At 36.4% G+C, this 26,824-nt stretch overlaps 1 protein-coding gene and 1 long non-coding RNA gene across 3 annotated transcripts in view; one reads left to right on the forward strand and one right to left on the reverse strand.

Moving 5' to 3' along the window:
* Positions 1-5,306, forward strand: part of LOC115212387 — an 85,652-nt gene extending 80,346 nt beyond the window's left edge. The window contains exons 11-12 of one of the 2 annotated variants that reach the window (XM_029781269.2): positions 1,319-1,450; positions 4,890-5,305. In XM_029781269.2, the coding sequence (XP_029637129.1) occupies positions 1,319-1,450; positions 4,890-5,024 (267 nt within the window). In that variant the 3' untranslated portion in view covers positions 5,025-5,305. Of the gene's footprint in view, positions 1-1,318; positions 1,451-4,889 lie in introns of both variants that reach the window. The other variant, XM_036503285.1, reaches the window with a different exon arrangement.
* Positions 4,676-26,824, reverse strand: part of LOC118763607 — a 36,198-nt gene continuing 14,049 nt past the window's right edge. The window contains exons 2-3 of the long non-coding RNA XR_004999364.1: positions 5,461-5,675; positions 4,676-4,998 (exon numbers count right to left, since the gene is read on the reverse strand). This is a non-coding gene — a long non-coding RNA (uncharacterized LOC118763607). The remainder of the gene's footprint in view (positions 4,999-5,460; positions 5,676-26,824) is intronic.

The raw sequence follows: 26,824 nt of genomic DNA on the forward strand, positions 1-26,824 counted from the left end.
TTCTGAGTTCAAGTTCCGCCGAGGTTGACTTTGCCTTTCATCCTTTCGGGGTTGATAAATTAAGTACCAGTTACGCACTGGGGTCAATATAATTGACTTAATCTGTTTGTCTGTCCTTGTTTGTCCTCTCTGTGTTTAGCCGGTAAAATTAGGAACACTCAGTTGGAGAGAGATGCAGTTGGAGAGAGATGCAGTTGGAGAGAGATGCAGTTGGAGAGAGATGCAGGGCAACCATACTTTAATGTACCTTGACATGTCTTCTCAGGCACAGCAAACTGCCAGGTGGCTCAGTCCCTTGTCATCTTCTTTGTGAGGCCCAACGTCTGAAGATCCTTTCTCACTACTTCATCCCACGTCGTCCTGGGTCTACCCCTTCCACATGTCCTCTCTACAATTTGAGACCATAATTTGAGATTGGCATCTCTTCATGCCACCGTATTGTGCCATAATTTTTATGATTCTAATTCATTCTGAAACTCTGCTTCTAGTTAAAAGCATAGAACACCAGCTACAAAATATAGTTTCTCAAGACTTGAATCGGGGTTCACTAGATTTCTGAAAATCTCTGTATACCTTCTTATCTAGAGATAAGAGTACAATAAAGATAACACTTTTATTGATAGTTAATGTAACAGTGTTCAATAATCCATTACTATCACTGATATAGTGTATTGTGATAACTGGAACAAGATAAACAATAGCTTTGTGTGACACAGCACACATTCTATGTAAACTTCCAAAATTATCTGAATGGGTGGGTGCAATTTTTAAGCACTTTATCTCCTTTCCAATAGATAGCTTTATTCAGCATATTTATTTTATATTAAATGTTGTAGCAAGTTGCTCTTTTGAATATGCAAACAACAATCAGTATTAAATGTCTGGAGTTGCATCATTTAGATGAACATCTACATGATTTCCAACCTCTGAGGTTTTGTGTAGAAGGGCTTAGAAGACGCCTTTCTAGAGCCAGAGGGCATCTGGCTGTAAAAGTCTGTCTTCACAAATTCCATCCGATCCGCATAAGTATTTGAGAAAAGTGGATGATGATGATGATGATGATGATGATGATGATGATGAAGATGATGATGATGATGATGATGATGATGATGATGATGATGATGATGATGATGATGATGAAAATGATGATGATGATGATGATGATGATGATGATGATGATGATGAAGATAATGTCAATGATGACGACAACGATGATGACAATGATGATAATGATGACACACTTATACATGAATTAATTCTTGTTTTTGCTTTTCTTGTTCATTACCTGTTTCCTTTCTTGTTCTTTTTTTCTTTTTAGGCGGCCCGTGTAAACTCTGCATGCAAGCGTTTCCATAACGATGCTTTATCATTCGCAGCCAATGGATATAAAGCTCTACCTCAAGCTGAACTTGATTCCTATGTTTTATTCACAAGCAATGCAAAACTCAGGGTAATGTATTAACTATATACACTACATACATATATATGAATACATACACTCACCTTCTCCTCATACTTACACACACTCACATACATATTTAGACTTATATTGGAAAAAAGTGACAATAGTTCGATAGTTTGTGACTGAAAATTGCAAAGATCAATGTCTACTTATTATTAGTGTGTTACTAAGTTGCTACTTGTTGCCACACTGCTGGTAAAAATATTTGTTGATCATGCGCATACCTTCATAAATTATTCAAAGTGAAAATCTTATTTTAAAGACTGTGTTGTGTTGTTTATATGTTGAAAGACATATAGAAACACACACACACACACACACACACACACACACACTCACTCACATACTCAACACATACACACACACTCACATACATGTACACACACATACACGAACAACCCCTCCACCCAAAATAACTGAATGCATTATATATATAAATATATATCTGTTTCTTTATTGCCCACAAGGGGCTAAACATAGAGGGGACAAACAAGGACAGACAAACGGATTAAGTCGATTACATCGACCCCAGTGTGTATCTGGTACTTAATTTATCAACCCCGAAAGGATGAAAGGCAAAGTCGACCTCGGCGGAATTTGAACTCAGAACGCAACGACAGACGCAATACCGCTAAGCATTTCGCCTGGTGTGCTAAATATATATCAACATCGCCATTACTGGCACCTATGCTGGTGGCATGTGTAAAAGATTTGAGTGAGGTTGTTGCAAGTACCACCTGACTGACCCCCGTGTGGTTGGTGTTTGGAAGGGCATCCAGCTGTTGAAACTCCACCAGATCAAGATTGAAGCCTGGTGCAGCCATCTGGTTCGCCAGCCCTCAGTCGTTTGTCTGACCCATGCTAGCATGGAAAGCGGACGTTAAACAATAATGATGATGTATATATAGTCTTTTTGATGTCTGCATTGTGTTGACAGACTTGCACGTAAAATTCCTGCATTTTTAATCAAAACTTGTTAATTACTAAAGTGACAACACTACCTATTTATCTATCTTTCACACATACACACACACTCTATCTCTCTCTCTCTCTCTCGCACTCTCTCTCTCTCTCTCTCACTGTATTTCTCTCTCAACAACTTTTTCTCCTCTTCTCCCCTCTCTCTACACAAATACTGTTATAGACAGATGCACAGACAGACAGAGACCAACTGTTTTATAATAAAAGATTATGCTTTTAAAGAAAAGACATTATCCAACTTTATTTAACTTTAATTTGTATTTGTTACTTGTAAATATAATTTTGGAGGAGGTCAATCCAGCCTTTATTTGTAAGGAAAGATCTGTATAAAAACATTAAGTAGCATAGCTGTAGTCAATGATCTAATTTCATATGCATTATTTATGGGTGAAATAAATTTCAAAGATACATCGTCCCATACAAAAACTTCTGGAGTTAGTTATAAATATATTGCAATGTTCAAAACCCTTCTCTATTATCAGGTATCTCAGGGCTGCAAGTTTTTCACCCCTTAACCTGTATGCTTTGCTTGAATAGGTATGGAATTAGTTTTTTCCTATGGACAGATTTCACCTATGTTCAGATGAAAACAACTCAAGATGCTGTAATAATTTGTTACACATGGCTAGTATTAATGACAAACAACAAACATTTTCAGTTTTGAAAGGCTCACAACCGGCTAAATAAATAGAAATCATAAGTGTACACATATGGCTTTGCACTCACTTAAGCACCAACAATTGTCTTTGGTTAACCCAAGGCTACAAAAGAAGGCACTTGTGTATGGTCTCGGTAGTCCTGAGTTTTCTCATTAATTTAGTCTTTCTTCCCATTGGAGTAAAGATAGGTGAAACCACAGGTAAAATGGCCACTAAATACTGGCTGTAATAGCAAATTGGTTATGCCTGTGATATAGTTTTTGCTATATAGCTGCAGGCCAGCCTTCATTAAATAGACCTATTTTCAAAGACTCTTAAACTGTGACTATACCATCTTTTCATATATCTGGAACTAAAACAGTATAGTTTCCTTGTAATTAAACAGTAGAGTATGATTTGAGGAAAAATTTGGCTGCTATTTCTAATGAACCAAATTACTATATAAAGTTATTATTATTTTTTGCTGTGTTAGAGTTGATTCATACTCCTGAGGTGCTTTACAATTAAGCAGGAAACTTTCTAATGAATCTTATGTGTGTGTATGTGTGTATATGTGTATATGGATGTGTGTATCAGAATTGTACATACACATCCTCTGGGGCCACATCTATTGTTACTCATCACCTGCCTTTACCTTTGTCCACCTCTGTTATTGCCAATCACTCTGCTCTTAACTCCACCCAATTTTCAAATATCCTTGCTTGGTGGGGTGTGGGTGAGATTTGAGTGAGACTTAATTGTCATTTCAAGTAGGTTGAGCAACAATGTAAAGTCTCCTTTGCTTTTTTTAGTTTGTTGGCACTGATGTAATCAGTATTTGACTTTCACTTGTTCAAATCAATGTCCATAGAGAAAATATAGATAGATGGAATTTTGAAGGACTATAGTTCCATAGAAGAATGTTTTGAAAAAAATGTATGGCAAGGATTGCTCACTCGTCATGTGGCTGACCAGTTTTATAAGTGCTGGTGATCATGGACCTTCAGGCCAAAGTTTGAAGATTTATACAGAAGTGATTTCCCATTGCCTTCTGTTTATTTACAGTTTATTCCACTACCTTCATGCTTTCCTGAGCTTAATCTCAAAGCATGAGGCCTATTTAACTCTTAGGTGGAAGGACCGATTCACATGATATCAAGTATATATCCAGATGAGGTGGTGAAGTATGATCTTCAAATGTGTCTCATGAAGGCAATGACAAGTGATTGAGACCTTTGGTGATTTGCTGTACTTGAGAAGATACATCAAGCTAAGTGAAATTGTAGTCATGGCCAGTGACGTATAAATGGCACCCAGTACACTCTGTAGAGTGGTTTGTGTTAGGAAGGGTATTCAGACTTAGAAACCAAGCTGAAACAGACTAGAGAACTCCAGCTTACCAACTCCTAGTCAAACCATCATACCCGTTCTAGCATGGAAAACAGATGCTAAATGATGATGATGATGATGATGATGGTGATGGTGATGATGATGATGATGATGTGATGATGATGATGATGATGATGATGATGATGCATAGTGACTATGTTTCAATATGGTTGACTAAGTTCAGATTGTTGTATCTTCTTGAAGGATGATACTAAGATTTCCTTCACAGGAATAGCATATTTTTTTTTTATTGCAGTTAGGTATTTCTGCTATATTTTGATAATGGCTCGCTTTAACAGCATACAGAGTTGCTTGTGGGTGAGTGGGGATGAAAAAAATACCATGTTTATATTTTGCAATAATTTTTCTCTATCATGGTTCTCACCAAATAATCTTTCAATTCTTCTTTATACTTTCAGGCCAAACTGTTCCAGATTCCAATAATGGCTCATTACTTAGTAGGAGTTTTGGTTTTCGCTTGTTTCCTCTTCCCAATCCTTTTCCAGACAGGTGTCTTGAAAATTAAACCTGCAAAGAAATCATGGTATTCTTGAAATGGTGTTTAAATGTTCCTGTACATAAGAGCTATTGATTTTTATGGCAAAATTGAGTTATACTAATGACTATAACATTGTTTAAAAATATAATAATATGCCTATATAATTATGTATTTATCTACATGCGTGTATGGGTATATGTATGGTTGTATGAGAGTTTGTGAGTAAGTATGCATTGAATTTTGCCATGTATTTGTGTATGAATATATGTATGTGTTTATGGGTGCTTTATATGTTTGTGTATTTATGTATGCCTGTATGACTATATATGCATATATCCATGTATGTATGCATATATACAGACATGCATATATGTATGCCTATATACACATATACATATATATAAGTATATCCATGTATGTATGCATATATACTGGCATGCATATATTTATGCATATATACACATATACATATATATAACTATAGTACTCACCAAGAACAACGGTAATTTTTACCTTCTTTCAGTAATTCCTGATATTTTTGCTTCAAGCCTTCATCCATATTCTTCTTGTGGCTCACTTAGTTTTCTTTCAGTTATTTTTCTTTTATTCACTCTCTTTTCTTATCCTCACTGTTTCACATATTCCCTACTTTTCTCTTCTTCTCCACTTTTCTATCATCTCACCCCTTCTCTATCCCTCTCTGACTCTGTAACATGTCTTGCAAACAACTTGCACATGCAAGTGATACAAGTCAAGAACTCCGCATACCGGAAGCCAGCAAGTGTATGGGGTCATCAGGAGAGAATGCACGGCGTTTCGGGGCCTACCTCTCGACGGCATCAATGCGCACCGGCCCCCCCTCACTGATATGAGGCCCCGCTTGCTAGATCAACTGGTTATCAAATAAAGCTCAATATTCTTCTAGCCATTGATCATCATCTCTTTTAAACCAAATCCAGTGGCTAGCCTTCTCCACTGTAGTTTGGATATCAGTCATGGTGGTATTGACTTAATGATGAGTTAGGCCTAACGATAACAACAGTCATCTCACACTGTGTCCAACAAACCCTCTACATCCAACTTCAATTGGAAAATGCTCTGCTTTCCAGCCTGCGTTTCCTCGAGGAGGTTTACATAACGGTCAATCTTTCGAGCCCGAGCGGCATCCATATTATCTTCATGAGGAACCATTAACTCAACTAGATTTACAACTTTCCTTCTTTCACACCATATCAAAATGTCTGGTTTTTTCATAACTGGGATGGGAAAGAATCCTTGGCACACAGGTAAATCTGCAGTCACTTCCCAATAGCCGTTCCACTTTTCATCTCTCACAGGAAGTTTCTTGATCTTCTTCTTGAAACGGATCCGCTGACCTGAGCACATGAAGGTAACAAAATCTCTAGTTGGTACTTTCGACATGCATATATGTATGCATATATACACATATACATATATATAAGCATAGTACTCACCAAAAACAATGATGTAATTTTTATCTTCTTTCAGTAATTCCTGATATTTTTGCTTCAAGATTCAAAAACCTCTCAGATGTAACTTAAATTTTTAGTCAATACTAATTTTATAAAGTTTATATCTACAAGCATATATAAATACATACATACATACACATATTTATGTATATATACATATATAGGTATGTCCATGTATGTAAATCTGTCTGTGTATCTCTCTCTCATTCTCTCTCTATATATTATATGTATATTATATATACATACATACATAATATATATATATATATATATATATATATATATAGATAGATAGATAGATAAACTTACTTGGAAATGGATGCATGGCATTCAATCAAATAATAATATAAATAATATATCTATCTATCTAACTAACTAACTATCTGTCTGTCTGTCTATCTATCTATCTATCTCTCTCTCTCTCTCTCTCTCTCTCTCTCTCTCTCTCTCTCTCCTCTCTCTCTCTCTCTATATATATATATATATATATATATTTTAGATTGGAGCCTGGTGCAGCCTTCTGGCTTGCCAGCCCTCAGTCAAACCATCCAGCCCATGCCTGCATGGAAAGCGGATGATGATGATGATATATATATATATATAATGGAACAAAAACGCAATAGAGGACAATAAAACATCCAGACAAATAGATGATACAAAGGCAGGCAAGAAAAAAATGTGTGTGTATTTATATATATATATATATATATAAAGAGAGAGATAGATAAGATAAATACATACATACATACATATATGCATACATACATATCTATATTTACATATACATGCATACATACATACATTCATATATATATATATATATATATATATATATTATATATATATATATATATATATATATATTGAGAAAAAGGAAGCAGTCAGAATTTTGAATAACCCTTTATTAGCACTTTCTTTTGTTTTCAAAATCAACATGGTAAAAACAGAATGTTTCATTGCTCAGACAGATGAACCGGATGCTTTTATTTTTGTTTTGTTTAGAAGAGGAGGACATTGTTTTTTTTATTTTTTGGAAAAAGGCACAGAGAGATGAAGAAAAGAAAAGTGGTAGGGAAACAGATAGGGAGAGTAGTTTCCGGACAATCAAGAAAGAGGAGTAAAAAATAAGGATGTGGAAAGGGTAGATAGATAGATAGAAGGATAGAGAGAGAGAGAGAGAGAGCGGGGGAAGAGGTGGGTTTCTTTTCAATTTGGTGAGGTCAATTCATTGAAAATTCATTACAAAGTAATGTTTCTTTTCTTCTTTCTCCTTTTTTTCATTGTATACGTTTCAACATATTTCTAAATAAACACATTTTCTCACAAGAACTGGTCACCTTTCAAAGGTGTCAATTTTAGGAAGTAGGATTGAAGAAATAAGGAAAGTGGGGAGGGTGCAGTCGTGTATTCTTTTACAGTCAAAACATAGAATTACACACAATATGGGAATTGGCTAGTGTAGAAGAATATACATTTTCATAGTACTTTGAATTTTAATGATTTTTTTTTCAGTAGTGACTGCGGCCTCCCCCTTTTCTTATTTCTTCCATCCTACTTCCTAAAATTGATACCTGTGAAAAGTGACCAGCCCTTGTGAGGAAATTTATTTATTTACAAATATGTTAATAAGTATAAAATGGGAAAATGAAAAAGAAAGGAGAAAGAAAAAAGGAAAATTACTTTGTAATGAAATTTCAATGAATTGACCAGATCAAATTGAAAAGAAATCTCTCTCTCTCTCTTTCTCTCTCTCTTTCTCTCTCTCTCTCTCTTTCTATCTCTCCCTCTCTTTCTATCTCTCCCTCTCTCTCTCTGTCTATCTATCCTTTCCTAATTCTATACAAAGGACTTTCCATTTTTTATTCTACTGTGTGTGTGTGTGTGTGTTTGTCTCTCACCTCCCTTTCTACCACTTGACAACTGCAGTTCGTTTGTTTATGTCCCCATAACTAAACAGTTTGGCAAAAGAGGCGGACAGAATAAATACAAGATTTCAAATAAATAAGTACTAAGGTTGATTTGTTTCACTAAACCTTTCAAAGTAGTGCTCCAGCATGGCTGCAGTCTAATGACTGAAATAAGTAAAAGACAAATGACAAATGATTAATGATAAAGAATCTAAAAAAACCTAACTAGGCTCAGAGTTTGCTTAATTTTATCAATTGGGAAGGTGGCGAGCTGGCAGAATCATTAGCATGCTTGGCGAAATGCTTGGCAGTATTTCGTCTGCTGCTATGTTCTGAGTTCAAATTCCGCTGAGGTCGACTTTGCCTTTCATCCTTTCGGGGGTCGATAAATTAAGTACCAGTTACGCACTGGGGTCGATGTAATCGACTTAATACCTATGTCTGTCCTTGTTTGTCCCCTCTATGTTTAGCCCCTTGTGGGTAATAAAGAAATAGGTATTTAGTCTGTCTTTACATTCTTATTTCAAATTCCGCGAAGATTGTCTTTGCCCTACATCATTTTGGGGTTAATAAATTAAGTACCAGTTGTGTACTGGGTTCAACCTAATCAACTGGTCCCCTCCCCCAAAATTGTGAGCCTTGAGCCTAGAGCATAAAATAATTTTGTCAATTGGGAGTTAAGCAATGTGAAGCACCTAGTGAGAATGGTGCATTAGCACAATTGTTAGAGTTTTGGACAATATGTATCAGGCTAATTAAACCTATTACAATCTGAGTTCAAATCCTACTGAAGTCAATTTTGTTTTTCTTTTATATCGTTTATTCTTCTGGATCAATGAGTTAAAGAATCTCTCAAGAACTGATTTCTATATTATATTTCAAGTATTTCCTCTCAGAAATCTGAGGCTTTGTGTCTGGTAGATGGACAATTCGTTAACAGACAGCTGGCTGACAGACAACTTACAGACAGGACAATTGACCAATTGGACAATTTGCTGAAAGGACAGTATGTCAACATTTTTTAAAAACAAAGTAAAAATTACAAAAAAGTTTTATTAGACTTACAAATAAAAACAATTTATTTATAAAAAGATATTGTCTGTCGACGAATTGTCTGCATATGTTGTGTCTATTGGTGCAGACTTTGTCATGTGGTTAAGGAGCTCTCTTTGCAACTATGTAGTTTCAGGTTCAGTCCCACTCTACAGCACCTTGGGAAAGTGTCTTCTGCCTAAAGGTGGGCACTGCTAATTGAAAAGTTAACTTTGTTAACTATGAATCTGTTAACCAAAAAATTAACTTAGATAACTGTTAATCAGTTAATTATTTTGTAATGTAATGGAAGTTATCGATAAACCATTAATGTTAATTTTTATTTTTAAAAAACCCCATAAAAACAGTTTTTGTTCTAAAACCACCTAAAAACACCTTTAAAAAAGTGCTAAAACTATAAAATCTATTAACTTCAATTGAATTGACCTTGAAGAAAGCTAAGTTGACTTGAGTTAACAGAAGTTAAATGTAATGAAATTTAATTAGTCCGATTATGATTTCCAAAGTTAACTTTAAAGTTAAACCATTTACAAAAATGTTAACTTCATTAACTAACTTAGAAGTAAGTACTGGGGTCAGTTTGTTCAACTAAACCCTTCAAAGTGGTGCCCCACAATGGCTGCTACCCAATGACTGAAACAAGTAAATGATAAATAATAAGAAGCTTTTTTCTTTCCACTTCTTCTTCTTCTTCTTCTTCTTCTTCTTCTTCTTCTTCTTCTTCTTCTTCTTCTTCTCCTCATCCTCTCGCACACACCTTCACTTACTCTCTTTCTGCCTCTCTATCTCTCCTTTTCTCTTTCATATTCACACTTCTTCTTTCCCTCCTTACATGCCCTTCATCTTGCATCTCTCTTTTGCCTGCTGCCTTTCAGTAGCAGCTTCAATCCTTTGATAAACCTCTCGCTTTCTTGCTTTCCTGCTGACAGTTATACTTGTTCCCATCTGTAATCTAGCTCCCCTCTTCCCTGCTCTCTTTTTCACCAGTGGCCTGCTCTTCTTACATACCACATGCATTCATATTTGCACAGGTGATTAGATAAAGAAACAGGTAATAAGTACTATGATATTTGTTGATTGTTTGGGGAATAAACTACCTGAGCTAGCTACTGTATTTTCTGTTAATAAACATTTCATAAAAGATTGTTGCTGCTGTTGTTGTTGCTACTGCTGCTGCTGTTGTTGTTGTTGCAGCTGCTGCTGTTTATAATATTATTGCTGTTGTTGCCACTGTTGTTGTTACTGCTGCTGCTGCTGATGATGATGATGATGATGAGGATAATATTGTTGCTGCCATTGCTATTATTGTTGTTGTTGTTGTTGTTGCTGTGGCTGTTGTTGTTGCTGCTGCTGATGATGATGATAATATTGTTGCTACTGTTGCTACGGTTGTTGTTGTTGTTACTGCTGCTGCTGTTGATGATGATGATAATATTGTTGCTGCTGTTGCTATTATTGTTGTTGTAGTTGTCGTTATTGTTGTAGTTGTCGTTATTGTCATCGTCATCATCATTGTTGTTGTTGTTGCTACTGCTGCTGCCACTGTTGATAATATTGTTGCTGCTGGTGCTACTGTTGTTGTTGTTTTTTCTAGCAAAACTAAAAATTACAAACCAGCGGTGGTGCCCCAGCATGGCCGCGGCCTTCGGGCTAAAACATTTTAAAGGATTTTTAAGGATTTAAGCTCTGTTACTGGTGCATTTTAGAAAAAAAAGTTGCTGTTAAACCCTAGGTCAGCCCTAGTTGAGTATAACTAAATGGATGCTACACAAGGATGCTATGAATGGCTCTAAATGTGAAATGGCAGCAACACATGACAAATAAATACCTTTATGGAGACCTGCCAAAAGTTAGCGCAAAGATCAAGCAAAGATGGTTGTGACTATCTGGTCACTGCGTGTGGTGAAGGCACATTGCCTAGTAATTAGAGCAGTGGACTTGTGGTCAAGGGATCGCGGGTTTGAATATCAGACTGGGCAATGTGTGTGTTTATGAGCGAAACACCTAAGCTCCACGCGGCTCCGGCAGAAGGTAATGGCGAACTTCTTCTGCTGACTCTTTCGCCACAACTTTCTCTCACCCTTTCCTCCTGCATCTTGCAGCTCACCTGCGATGGACCGGCGTCCCATTGAGGTGGGGAACCTATATGCCAAGGAAACCGGGAAACCGGCCCTTATGAGCCAGGCATGGCTCAAGAAGGAACAAACAACACTGTGTGTGCCATCCTGGACTAGAAGCATCCAAATTAGTCTTGAGGAATCCACTTCATGGTGATGTAAGAAGAAGAAAACATTGTCACACCTACATTGACACCTTGATTGCAGACACTGGCCTGGACTGTATCCAGGACCCAGTGGCAGTGATGATGGACTGAGAAGTGTGGCGAGTGGAATTTTGTTGCTGTGTTCTAGGTTGGAATCCGGTCATAATAATAAATAGCATGATCAGTATTTCCTCTAAGCTGTGTGCTTGTGTATGTGTGCACTTGTGCATACACTCTCTCTCTCTCTCTCGCACACACACACACACACACACACACACATACACATGCCCACATGCATGCACACAGATGTTTTGCAACTAGGAAAGAAAAAGATGTGCACACACAAAGTTTTCAAGAAGACATCAGATATTTTTAGTTGAAGAAACTTAAGCAGGCAGGATTGGCTGTGTAATTAAATAGCTTGCTGTGAAACCTATAGTTTCAGGTTCCATCCCATGGTGAGTCACCTTGGATGTCTTCTATTGTAATCCAAGGCTAACCAATGCCTTGTGAGTGAATTTGGTACATCATAACTACATGGAAGCCACTCGTATATAAATGTGTGTATGTATGTGTGTATGTATGTATGTATGTATGTATGTATGTATGTATGTGTGTGTGGGGGGGTGCATACGTATGTGTGTGTGTGGGGGGGTGCATACGTATGTGTGTTTGTGTTTATAATCCCCACTGCTTAAAATTATTTTATTATTTTCTCCCCGTAACTTAGCAGTTTGGTAAGATTAACTGATAGAATACAATAAGTACCAGGTTTAAAAAATAAATACTTGGGCAAATTTGTTTTCCATTCCCCCAGCAAAGGCAGTGCTCCAGCATGACCACAGTCAACTTACTGAAACAAGTAAAAGATAGAAAGGCAAAGATTGTTACTTGCATGGAAGTATGCATACTTCATAAAAGAAGACAAAATTTGCAGACAATGCATATTTCTGCGTGCATTCGGTGCAAAAATATTTGAGGGAACATGGCTTAGAATTTCAACCATTGCTTTCTTGTCTTTTGAAGGCAAGTAGGACTAAGTTATCTTATGAGTCCTTTCTTTATTTAGGAGAAATAAAGCAAGATTTGAAGGAGGTTTGGTTATTATTTCTAGCAGGTTGAGCAACCACATATGATGCTCCCTGCTTGTCTCAGGGAAAACTCACGCATTGTATTACTGTTCTGTTTGTTTTCTGTTTACAGGAAATTAGTTTGTAGGAATGTAATTAAAAGTTGAGTGTTTACATCTAAAAAAAATGTGAAGACTTAATAAATAAAGCAACTTGGAAAACAAGAACTATTTAAAAAGAAAACCATCAATAATATAAACAATACCTGTTTTTATTTCCTTCTCTATGTGCAATTAAAGAAACTGCCAGATTTTTAACAAGTACACACACACACACACACACCACACACACACACACACACACATACACGTAGATATCTTCTCTGTTAAACATACATTGCAAAATGTAATTACTTAAAGGAAATTATAAGAAAAAAGTATTAATTACTACATTTAATATTTTCTATAAAATCCTAACATTTTCTGTGATGCTGAAAAAGAAGCATAGGTTAAAGGAATTAAAATCAGGGAAAATTCAGATTTATAACTAACATAAATTTTCATCTGAAGAACATAATTAAAATATCTTAAATTTTTTATGACTTGCTTAGGTGAATAAATAACTGGGAATGAAGAAGATAAGCAAATAAAAGGCATTAATGTTCAAATACATAGCCATTATTCTATGATGATTTTAAAATGCTATTTCTTATCTACAAGTTCTTGGATTTTTATATGTAGTGAGTAATTTTTTAGCTCATATTTTTGGTATCGTCATCATCATCATCATTTAATGTCCATTTTCTATGCTGTTATGGGTTGGATGGCTTCACAGGGACTAATAAGCCCAGGGGCTGCACCAGGTTCCATAGACTGTTTTGGCTTGATTCCTACAGCCAGATGCCCTTCCTAACATCAAACACTCAACAGAGTATATTGGGTACTTTTTACATGGCACCATTGCCAGTGCTTTTTACATGTAACCAGCACCCACACTAATGCTTTTTACATGACACTTTGGTTTTGGGATGTCAATTCTGTTGTGGTGGGCAGATCGTTTTGTGTACAACATATCTTGGTCCTCTGTCATCTCCTTCATAAGGCACAGCATTTTAAGATCAGCCTTCAGAACTTCATCCCATGTCTTCTGGGGTCTTTCTGTTTCACAACTTCCCTCCACTTTTACACATATTATTACAATAGGTGTAGGAGTAGCTGTGTGGTTAGTAGTTTGCTTACCAATCACATGGTTCCAGGTTCAGTCCCACTACACGGCACCTTGGACATGTGTCTTCTGCTATAGCCTCAGGCTGACCAAAGCCTTGGGAGTGGATTTGGGAGATGGAAAAAGAAAGAAGCCCGTCATATATATATATTTATATACATACATGTGCGTGTAGCTGTGTGTGTATGTGTGTGTGCATATGTGTTTGTGTGTCTGTGTTTGTCCCCCCACCATCCCTTGACAACCGATGCTGGTGTGTTTACGTCCCCATAATTTAGTGGTTTGGCAAAAGAGACATACATACATGTATATATATATATCTTAGGTCATCCCATAAATAATGCAGTTTTTTTATACTTCTTTTATTTTTCAAAATTAAGATAATCAAAGTTCTTCAGTTCTATATTTAAGAGATGAGGAATTATATACATTATTTACATTCAACTGATATTTATCCTCATCTTGTTTGTTGTTAATACAATGTTTCTTGGTCCTTATGGGTTCACTATTATCACCAGTAATAACCAATATATACATGGAATACTTTGAGAATTTGGCTTTAGGATCAACACCACTAAAACAAACACTATGGCTATGATATGCTGATGACACCTTTATACTCTGGCCCCACCAGGATGATGTCAAGTGCTGTTAGATCATGTGAACTCAATAAAGCCATTCATACAGTTCATTAGACTCTTAAAGTGGTTGGTGATAGGAAGGGTATCCAGCCATAGAAAACTATGCCAAATCAGACTGGAGTCTGATGCAGCCTGCCAGCATGCCAGCCCAGTTAAACTGTCCAACCCATGCCAGAATGAACAACAGACATTAAATGAGGATGATGATGATATATGTGTGTATATATATAACAAATGAAAGACAGAAGATGGAATATACGAGAATATATTATTGATCACAACAATTGTTTCGACATATCTAGTATCGGTTCCTCTTGTGAATCCAAACAAAGAAGAACAAGCAAGAAAAAATAATAATGTGAGGACATGGTACAAATACTGTATTATCCAGATGCTCAGGAAAGGAAGAAAGAGGATTTAGTGTTTTGAGCAAAGCTCTTCTTCAGAAATAGAGGGAAGTCCAAAGGAAGGGAAGACGGAGGAAGAAAATCGCCAATGATACACATGCAGTTACATTATGAAATGACCGGAAGGGAATGGGTGAAGAAAAGTTCTTTCTAAGACATGAGAGTGCAAGAGAAGGAAATATGTGTGTGTATGTGTGTGTGCACGCAGGTCTCTGTGTGTTTGTGTGTGTATAATAATTGCACATGTATGTGTGTGTGTGTGTGTGGACTTTGTGTCATTTAATGGCTTAATGTCATAGAACGAATTTACAGTAGGAATTTTAGGTAGGAGTGGCTGTCTTTTGTGTGTCTCCCTTCACATGTGCATAGGAAAATAGTCAGTAGAAAGGTGTTTAACTATTGCAGTGACGTTTGCTTTGTTGAATTATTTTACTGTGCCTTATGGCACCGCTAGGAAATACACAGTACAACATTATTATTTCCTATATTTTTTTCTCTTATTATACGTATTACTACCTCCACCAAGGATGTTATGGTTTTGCCAACATTGATTTGTTCATCTGACTGTCTGTTTGCTTGTTTGTTAGCAACATAACTCTAAAACTTATGGATGAATTTTGATGAAATTTTCAGGAAATGCTCAAAATAAGGCAAGCAAAATATGATTAGATTTTGGTGATGATATGGTGTAAACCAAACTATGGGGGTGGGGAACGGGCATGTTGCTTGGCAGAGGTCTACAGTTTCCAAGTGCTAAAGTTTCTAGTTTTTCACTATTGTGTATTTTTTTTAGGAAATATGAACTGTCTTTGAATGAAATTTTGTATATTCTTGAAGAGGAAGATGACGGCCCAGATTATATTTTCATTGAATCCCCAGAGGTTACTGATATGACAGATGAGGATTCAGAGAATGAAGATGAAGCTGACACTGTTCAACAAACTCATCATCTCTCAGGCAACCAACTTTGTGCCCCAGTAGAATTGCAATTACAAAGTACAAAAACAAATGATAATGAAGTGACACAGAAAGAAAGTTCTGCTGAAACTGGACAGGCTTCAGGTGCAGGAAACAAAAGAAAAAATGCCAAATTACCTGGGAAAAGGCCTAAACACAAGTAATGCTCTCCATTTTTCCTGAGTGTAATTATTCAAAATACACGGATTTTAGTGAAGTGGAATTATTTGAGCTATTCTATGACGATGATATAATTGAGCCCTCAATGAAAGAAATGACAAAATACTGCTTGAAAAAGAACTGGACTGATATAAATGTACCCTTGAATGAATTCAAAGTGTTCCTTGCAATTCTCTTAGTTTCAGGATATAATCAATTACCTCATTACCATATGCATTGGTCACATACATTGGATATGTTCAATGAAGTTATCTGTAATGTTATGAGACATGACCGGTTAGATGCTATAATGTGTTGTCTTCACTTCAGTGCAGCACATGATATCAATAAAAGTGATACATTTGCAAAACTGTGATCACCTATATCTCATTTACAAATGAAATTTATAGCACCAAGTATTTCACATGATGAAGCAATGGTGGAATATTTTTGCAAGCATAGTTGCAAGCAATCTATTTGCAATAAACCAATAAGATTTGGATACAAAATCTGGTATCAAGATTTGTCTGGAGGATATCTAATAGCCTTTGGTCCCTATCAAGGTAAGACCCACTGTGGAAATCTCTTATTATAAAAGGCAGATTTTATCTGCCTCCCTTTGGGAGTTATACAAATCTACAATATAGGATTTCTTCAATTACAATTTACCTGGCATTTTTAAGAGTACAATGCATCGCGTCATGCCAGGTCCAGTTTTTAAAATTTAAACTCCAATTAAGCAAAATTTACAGAAAACTCACATTCTGGTGTGTGTGTCAAATGCTTTTCTTAGTCTGGTTTACACCACACGCAAACGCACACACACAGTGGGCAACGAATAAAGTGAAACTAGATGTAATATTTGTTTCTCTCTATCACGCTGATAGATACATGAGTAAAATGTATGGGAAGCTAACACATAAGTGTGAGTGAAAATGTTCTTGGAAGAGAGTAAATAGCCAGAGATAGTGATTTGACGAAGACTTTACATTAAATAACCGTAGTGGCTTGTGTTAGTAATAAAGTAAACATACACTCATACATACATACATACATACATACACACACACACACACATACATACATACATACACACATACATACATACACACACACATACATACATACACACATACATACATACATACATATACATACATACATACATACACACCACACACACACACACACACACAGTATTGAAGCTCGAGAACAATCAGATACATTTGCAACACATCTGTTGAAAATATTATTGTTCACACACATACATATACATATATACATACAGACAGACAGATAGACACACACACACACACACACATGATCCAGCATGGCCACAACCTCAAGGCTGAAACATATAAAAGAATAACAGAATATAAATGTGTGCATGTGTGTGAGAGAGAGAGTGTGTGTGTATATGTATGTATGTATGTATGTATGTATATATATATAATAATGCGGTTTTTTCAACAGCTTGAACTAAAAGTCAGAGGGGAATGGGATAAACTACTTATATTAACTTGCTATAAAAGCAGGTAGTAATTTTATCTTGTCCTTATTCATAGTGCAAGTTTTGAAGAGTGCATTTCGATTTTAACAGCTATTTTTTTCAAAGCTATATTGGAACAGCCTAGAAGACGAGCCTCATCCTGAAAGATCTGTAGAACTCAACAAGGACATCCTGAAAACCCTGGTGGAACAAAATCTCATTGTAACTGTTGAGGAACTAGCAGAGAAGCTTGGATTTGGTCATTCAACCATTCATTGAGACCTGTGTGCTATCGGAAAAGTCAGCAAATTGGGTCAATGGGTTCCTCACGAACTTTCCGAGTCTAATTGCATGCAGAGAGTGAATGTATGCTTTTCTTTGCTGTCACATCTACCACTACTGCGCTATGTATATCTATATATATAAAACTGTAGTTGTGTGAGTGTCTGTCCCCTTCGATTTAGATTCCTAACTACTCCCACATTTTGCGGTGCAGTTTAACCAAATTCGGGTAGCTTATAGTCGTGATTCATATCGAGCCCGTCTGAGTATTAGCGCGCGTCTACGATGAGTCTACGATTTTAAAAATAATTTAACATCATTTTTTATTCCATTTTAATGCATAATTTTCGTGTGTCGATGGTGGCGGAGTTGGCGTCCACGCTCACACCTGCACCTGTGGGGAAGGGAGTGTAAGGAAATCAACGTCGTAATGCGTTGTCAAGGAGACCAGCGTTCTTTTAGAACAACGACTTCATGGCTTGAAGACACCAAAACAGAAATGGCTAAGAAAGCGTCTACATGAGTCTACGATTTAAAAAAAAAATTACCATCGTTTTTTTTCCATTTTAATGCATTTTTTCGCTATTATATAAGGGAAGTAACTCTCTAAAAATGTCTACGATGAGTCAACGATTTTAAAAAAAATTTACCATCATATTTTTTCCATTTTTAATGCATTTTTTGCTATTTTTTGGCTATAACTCTCTAAAAATGCTTATATAGTTATTTCCCTTACAAACCCGAGCAACGCCGGGCGATACTGCTAGTGTAGAATAAGAATCGACTTATGGAAAGTGCTCATCAACAGTACTTCATTTACTGGATTCCAATAGTTATTGAGAAAAAACACCTTCCTTACCATGTATATTTTGATAACTGTTCACATCAGTGCCACTTCTAAATCAACTCAAAACTCTGAGATACAATGGTACTGGTACATTGAGAGCAAACAGATTAGATGCTTCGCGTCATTTCTTCTGTACACTGTTTTGATGAAAAAGAACGAGGCTCTTCAGAGACTGGCACCAGAGTCCTGGAATCCAATGATATAAAAATCACCAGATGGAAAGATAATTCTGTTGTGTTAGTGGGATCCACCATTCATGGAAAGAACCCTGTTATAAAGTTAAGTGCTGGTCTAAGGAGAAGTCAAAACACATAGAGGTACCAATTCTTCAGGCAGTTTATAATTATAATAAAAATATGGGAGGAACTGATCAGATGGACCAAAATATCAACACATATTGCATTGGCATACGTGGGAAAAAATGGTGGTGGAATCTTTTCTCTTGGACCATAGATGTCTCCGTTCAAAGTGCTTGGATTTTAGCATGAGGAAAGGGTTCTATATTAGATCAACTGGACTTCAGAAGAGCAGTTCCCATATCTGTTATATCACACATTCGGATGACCTGTACTCAACTCCTCAATGTCTAGACTTCTCCCTCTATATCTACGTACTGGGCTAGCCTACTTCATCGTCTGGGGGTGTCAACACAACAATATCATACTTGTGAAGATTTCAGGTTCAGCCAAAAAAGTTCCAGCAAAAAAAGGAAATCATGTCCAGGAGATTCTGATATGTGATACAATGATTCTGAACACTATGTGTGACCAGTGGTTGGGAACAAGTGACGCAAATGTCAGGGAGAATTTTGTAAATCACAAACTCAAGCTGAATGTGAAAAATGTGATATGAGATTGCATATTTTATGTCTTGCAGATGATAAAAAATAAACTGTTGCTGTTGTGACTAACTCATAATATATGAAATGTGTGATAAAAGGGCATTTTTTCAATAATAATTGTCATTAAATGTGTTATATTGCCGTTTCTTTTTGTTATTTTCACTGCTATAAAAGAGGAACATATACATTTGCTTACTGAATAAAAAGGAAGAACTTACCACAATTGTATTTTTGTACCCTTATTATCCTAGTGGTGCCATATGGCACCTGGGTTTATTTAAGAAAGTTTTTTGAATTTTACATTTCTGGCTTCAAATCAATGTAACTGGTGTTTAAACTAACCCTTAAACAAAATTTCAGCAAAATCAGAAATAACGTTTAACGTCTGCTTTCCATGCTAGCATGAGTTGGACTATTTGACTGAGGATTGGTGAACCAGATGGCTGCACCAGGCTCCAATCTGATCTGACAGAGTTTCTACATCTGGATGCCCTTCCTAATGCCAACCACTCCGAGAGTGTTACATGTATATATATGTATATATGTATGTATGTATGTATGTATGAGATGGCTTGGGCATGTTAGCCGTATGAAAGATGGCAGAATCCCCAAGGACATACTATACGGAGTTGCAAAAGGGACATGAAGGCCTGCAACATCAATATTAGCGGTTGGGAGGCAGTTGCCGGCAACCATGGAGACTGGCGACGTACCGTAAGAGAGGGAATACAAAGGAGTGACAGAGAGAGAGAGGAGAAATGGAAAGACAGAAAAAGACGTCAACAAGTAACTATGGCATCACAACCAGCCAGGAACAGACTTCGCTACATTTGCGGTACCTGCCAGAGGGAGTGTTTGTCCAGGATAGGACTACACAGCCACAGCAGGAAATGTATCAGGACATGAAATGTAAAAGCCGGACTAGACTACTTTATGCGCAACTCCATTGTCTCCCGAGAAAAAAAGGATGCCAACCAATATATATGTATGTATGTATGTATATATATGTGTGTGTGTGTGTGTGTGTGTTTGTACCCTCACCATCACTTGACAATCAATGTTGCTGTGTCTACATCCCTGTAACTTAGCCATCTGCAAAAGAAACTGATAGAATAAGTACTAGGCTTACAAAGAATAATCCTGGTGTTGATTTCTTCCACTAAAGGTTGTGCTCCAGCATGACCACAGTCACATGATTGAAATAAGTAAAACAATAAAAAAAACTATGCCATTTTAATCCCGAGCAAGTCTGGGTATCTCTGCTAGTTAATTTATAAAAATACTCAGTTGAGTTGAAGGAGATAAATAAACCATTTCACTAGGAAATAAACTTGTGATATATTCATTGAAATATCACAAGAATATCATCAAACCACAGAAATGAAGTTATCTGGTTTCTGATCAGATAACAGCTGATGAATGATGGCATTCACATTGATTACTGATAGGAAATCAGATTACTTCATAGTCTATGCTTGTCAGGAAACTCCTAGAATTGAATACGAGTGTTCTATGTTTGTATAAAATATCAATTTCAAATTTTGGCACAAAGCCAGCAATTTCATCAACCCCAATTCTCACCTGCTATTTATTTTATCAACTCTGAAAAAATGAAAGGTACAGTCGACCTTGGTGAAATTTGAACTCAGAACATTTAATTTCTGTTATATACTTCATTTGTCATGAGACAAATGGTTAGCCATTATATGATACTTCTGTCCCTAACATAGAGTTTAGCAAAAGACCTGCCCATGTCTTGTGTTACACAGATGCAAACAGTGTTAAGTACTTCCTTTCACAAAAGAACATTGTCATAAATAAATGTGGAATTGATTACTCTAAGTAAAACATAGTCAGAGAACATTATTCCTAAAGACTTTTGAAGATAGTCACTTCACAAAACTGAAGAACAGCAGCACATACATTGCCTATTGTTTAGAAATTCATACCTGTGGGTTGCCAGAAAACTTTGAGACCTGTATATTAGTGTTCCGTGTTTTTATAAATCAAATATATTCCGTACTTCAATGATGCTGAGGTCTAATTAATGGTGGTGCCCCAGCATGGCCACAGCCCGTGAGCTGAAACTAGAATCAATCAATCAATCATATATATATATATAGTAAAAGAGGTAGTGGTGTTTCCACACAGGAAAAAAATATATAGGAAAATGTGTTGTTGAAAATGCACTTGAATTTCAAAAACTCGTAAATGTTTAAAATACATTTATTTACATATATCCCAAACTAGTTTCAACAATAGTTTTTGTTTATCAATGGTAAAAGTGTAAAATTAGAAAAACATCGTTATAAGTTTCAATGTTGACAAATCAAAATGTTTCAATGTTGACAAACTGAAATGTTTCAATGTTGTTAAGTTAAAATGTTTCAATGTTGATAAATTATCAAGTTCAAAACAGAAGGTGTAAGTTTGAAATTAAAACTGTGTATTAATTTGTTAGAATGTACAAGGTTCATTAATTTCAGTGGTAGTCAACAAGTCATACTGAAAAAAACTGTGAGAATTGAAATAGTAAAAAAAGGGGGAAATTACGTTTTCTCAGATCTTTAAACAGTCACTTCCGCTTGCAATAGTATGTTTTAGGGAAAGATGTATTTATAAATTTTTTTCTGCGAGTGGATCTGATTTTGATTCGTTAAAACATTGATGATGTTTTTCTTCCATGGTCAAGCTTGTCGTTCTGCTTGGCTGGTTTCCTTGCAGGATAAGGTTATAGGTCATTCCGGTTGGTTGGTTTTCTTGTAATCATTGAAATTCGGTTTTGATTGGTTTGGAATTATGTCACGTCAACAACTGGTGTTTGTGGAATTTCATTGGACTGGAGGTGGGTGACGTCAGCATTTTGTGTTTGTGTGGTGACATGGAGCTCCGGCTTTGAAACCAAGGTGGAAGATTGTTACTAAAATTTTATTATTTGTTTTTGTGTTGAAATTTTGTGTTTTTTTCTTCTTTGTACTGCTTTTTCTTCTTTCTAAAGGATATTTAGCTGTGGTTTATGTTTTTTGATCAGTATGTTTTCCTTATCTAAATGGAATTCGGTTGAGGTGTTTCCAGTGCATTGATAGAGAGGGAAGATTTGGTATTTAGGATTTTTGTCTACAGGGCATTGGTCTAGGTGCTGGCTAACGACAATTTTCCTAGTTGAGGGGTCCCAGATTTTTTGTCTGTGCACCATAAGTCTATCCTTCAAAGTTAAGCTTGTTTGACCTATGTAGTCTCCACCACAACCTCCACATTTAAGAACATAGATTAAGTTCTTCCAAGCACAGTTGAAGTCATGTTTTATGGTAAAAGTTAGGCCTGACTTAAATTTTCTATATATTTATATATATATATATATATATATGTACACTTATGCATGTGAATATATAATCCCAGGACTTATACATTTTTTTAAACCCAGTACTTGTGTTATTGGTGTCTTTTGCTGAACTGCTCAGCTATGGGAACATAAATGTACTACAACGGTTGTCAAGAGCAGTGGTGGAGGACAAACACAGCCACAAAGACACACATACATAGATTCATACATATATATGACAGGCTTCTTTCAGTTTCTGTCTACCAAATCCACTCTCAAGGCTTTGTTCAGCCTGAGCCTATAGTAGAAAACACTTGCCCAAGGTGCTACACAGGGGACTGAATCCAGAACCATGTAGTTGGAAGCATGCTTCTTACCACATAGCTTCGCCAGTACTCTTTTACTTGTTTCAGTCATTTGACTGAAGCCATGCTGGAGCACTGCTTTTAGTCAAAGAAATTGACCCCAGGACTTATTCTTTGTAAGCCTAGTACTTATTCTATTGGTCTCTTTTGCCAAACTGCTAAGTTACGGGAACATAAACACACCAGCATCAGTTGTCAAGCGATGTTGGGGGGACAAACATAGACACACAAACATATATACACACATACATACATATATATATATACACATATATATACATATATATATAATATATATATATATATATATATATATAATATATATATAATATATATATACCAGACTGGAGCCTGGTGCAGACTTCTGGCTTCCCAGATCCCAGTCAAACCGTCCAACCCGTGCTAGTATGGAAAACAGTTGTTAAATGATGATGATGATGATGATGATGATATACATACATATATATGACAGGCTTCTTTCAGTTTCCGTCTACCAAATCCATTCACAAGGTTTTGGTTGACCCAAGGCTTTAGTAGGAGACACTTTCCCAAGGTGTCACACAATGTGACTGAACCTGGAATCATGTGGTTGGTAAGCAAGCTTCTTACCACACAGCCACTGAGGCATAATAATGAGAGAAGTAATCAATATTATTTACATAAAAACCTAATTATTATATTTACAGATGTAGACATACAAACAGGTGTGTATATACATATACACACCTGTGTATATGTATATACACACCTATTAGATACTCCTCTGATAAAGAAGAATGTTATTTATCTGAAGAACTTCTAATAGGAAATTCTTTACACATCTATCTGACATGTAAATCTATATGATTCCTATTAGCAAATGAAGCAGATATAATGGAGAACAAATAATGCCTAAAGATTTCTAATTCCCTATTTTATTATAAATTAACTCTGCAAATAGTTTTTCCATAATTCTTAATTCCAATATGTATTTTGACTAACATGCATCACCAACTATGGAAACATACTAATTGTAATATTGGTATAAGCAGACATTCTTCAAGAGGAAGCAGCTGAGATTTACCCTAACTAGCTAATTTATGAAATGTATATATATATATATATATAATATATATATATATATATGTGTGTGTGTGTTGTGTGTGTCTGTGTGTATATGTATGTATATATATGTGTGTGTCTGGTAGTGGCTGTGTGGTAAGTAGCTTGCTAACCAACCACATGGTTCCGGGTTCAGTCCCCCTGCGTGGCATCTTGGGCAAGTGTCTTCTGCTATAGCCCTGGGCCGACCAATGCCTTGTGAGTGGATTTGGTAGACGGAAACTGAAAGAAGCCTGTCGTATATATGCATATATATATATGTGTGTGTGTGTGTTTGTGTGTCTGTGTTTGTCTCCCTAGCATTGCTTGTCAACCGATGCTAGTGTGTTTACGTCCCCGTCACTTAGCGGTTCGGCAAAAGAGACCGATAGAATAAGTACTGGGCTTACAAAGAATAAGTCCCGGGGTCGATTTGCTCGACTAAAGGCGGTGCTCCAGCATGGCCGCAGTCAAATGACTGAAACAAGTAAAAGAGTAAAAGAGTAAAGAGTATCATCATCATCATCATCATCGTCGTTTAACGTCCGTTCTCCATGCTAGCATGGGTTGGACGGTTCGACCGGGGTTCTGGGAAGCCAGAAGGCTGCACCAGGCTCCAGTCTAATATATATACATACATATACACATAGATAGATAGATAGATAGACAAACAGACAGACAGATAGATAGATAGAAAGAGATAGATAGACATATACATATATATATATATATATGTGTATGTATGTATGTATATGTATATATACACACACATTATATATATCTCACACACATTATATACATATTCTTTCTTTAGTTTGTTTTAGCCATTACAACTAAGGTCATGCTAGATATTGTATGTGTGTGTATGTGTGTGTGTGCATGTGGTGTGTGTGTGTATACATATACTCACACCACACACGCACACACACACACACACATGTATGTATATACACACCTGTTTGTGTGCCTACATCTGTGTGCATACATCTTTAAACATAATAATTAGGTTTTTATGTAAATAATATTGATTACTTCTCTCATTAATATGCCTCAGGGCATCAGGCTAAACAAATCAGCCTCACTGACAGCTTGCTAATCATTTTGATTGGTATTACATGATTACTTCATGTTCTCATTTGATGATATCACACAAATTGACTATGTTCTATGATAAATGTAACTCTTCAGTGCATAAATGCTAACAGAGAATTCTGTGTTGATATAACTTGTAGTTTTCTCCTACAAATAAAGTTGTTATTACTTTACTCTTTACTCTTTTGTTTCAGTCATTTGACTCTGGCCATGCTGGAGCACCACCTTTAGTCAAGAAGATCGACACCCTAGGACCTACTCTTTGGAAGCCAAGTACTTATTCTATCGGTCTCTTTTGCCGAACTGCTAAGTTACGGGGACGTAAACACACCAGCATCGGTTGTCAAGCGATGTTGCGGGGACAAACACAGACACACAAACATATACACACACTTACAAATATACATATATACGACAAACACAGCCACAAAGACACACATACATACACATATATATATACACACACACACACACACACACACATATATATATATATATATATATATATATATATATATATAGCAGACTGGAGCCGTCCAACCCGTGCTAGTATGGAAAACGGTCGTTAAACGATGATGATGATGATGATGATGATATACATACATATATACGACGAGCTTCTTTCAGTTTCCGTCTACCAAATCCACTCACAAGGTTTTGGTTGGCCCGAGGCTATAGTAGAAGACACTTGCCCAAGGTGACACGCAGTAGGACTGAACCAGGAACCATGTGGTTGGTGAGCAAGCTACTTACCACACAGTCACTCTTACGGCTATTAATACTATTATTTTTATTTAGCTCCACTCATTATTTATTAGTTGTGATGGAGTAGAGCTTTGAACAAATACATTCCAGCTTCAATTATTCTGTGTTCTTATGATATCTTGGGCTACATTTTAACTCCTAGGTGTAGGAGTGGCTGTGTAGTAAGTAGCTTGCTTACGAACCATATGGTTCCAGGTTCAGTCCCATTGCGTGGCACCTTGGGCAAGTGTCTTCTACTACAGCCTTGGGCCAACCAAAGCCTTGTGAGTGGATTTGGTAGATGGAAACTGAAAGAAGCCCATCGTATATATGTATATATATATATATATATATATGTATGTGTATGTGTGTTTGTGTGTCTGTGTTTGTCCTCCCCAACATCGCTTGTGTGCATACATCCCCGTAACTGATGCTGGTGTGCTTACGTACCGTAACTTAACGGTTCGGCAAAAGAGACCAAAAGAATAAGTACTAGGCTTACAAAGAATAAGTCCTGGGGTCGATTTGCTCGACTAAAGGCAGTGCTCCAGCATGGCCACATTCAAATGACTGAAACAAGTAAAAGAGTAAAAGAGTAAAGAGTACATTAAATAACATG

This window comes from Octopus sinensis, linkage group LG5, assembly GCF_006345805.1.
Source record: "Octopus sinensis linkage group LG5, ASM634580v1, whole genome shotgun sequence".
NCBI classification, from domain to species: domain Eukaryota; kingdom Metazoa; phylum Mollusca; class Cephalopoda; order Octopoda; family Octopodidae; genus Octopus; species Octopus sinensis.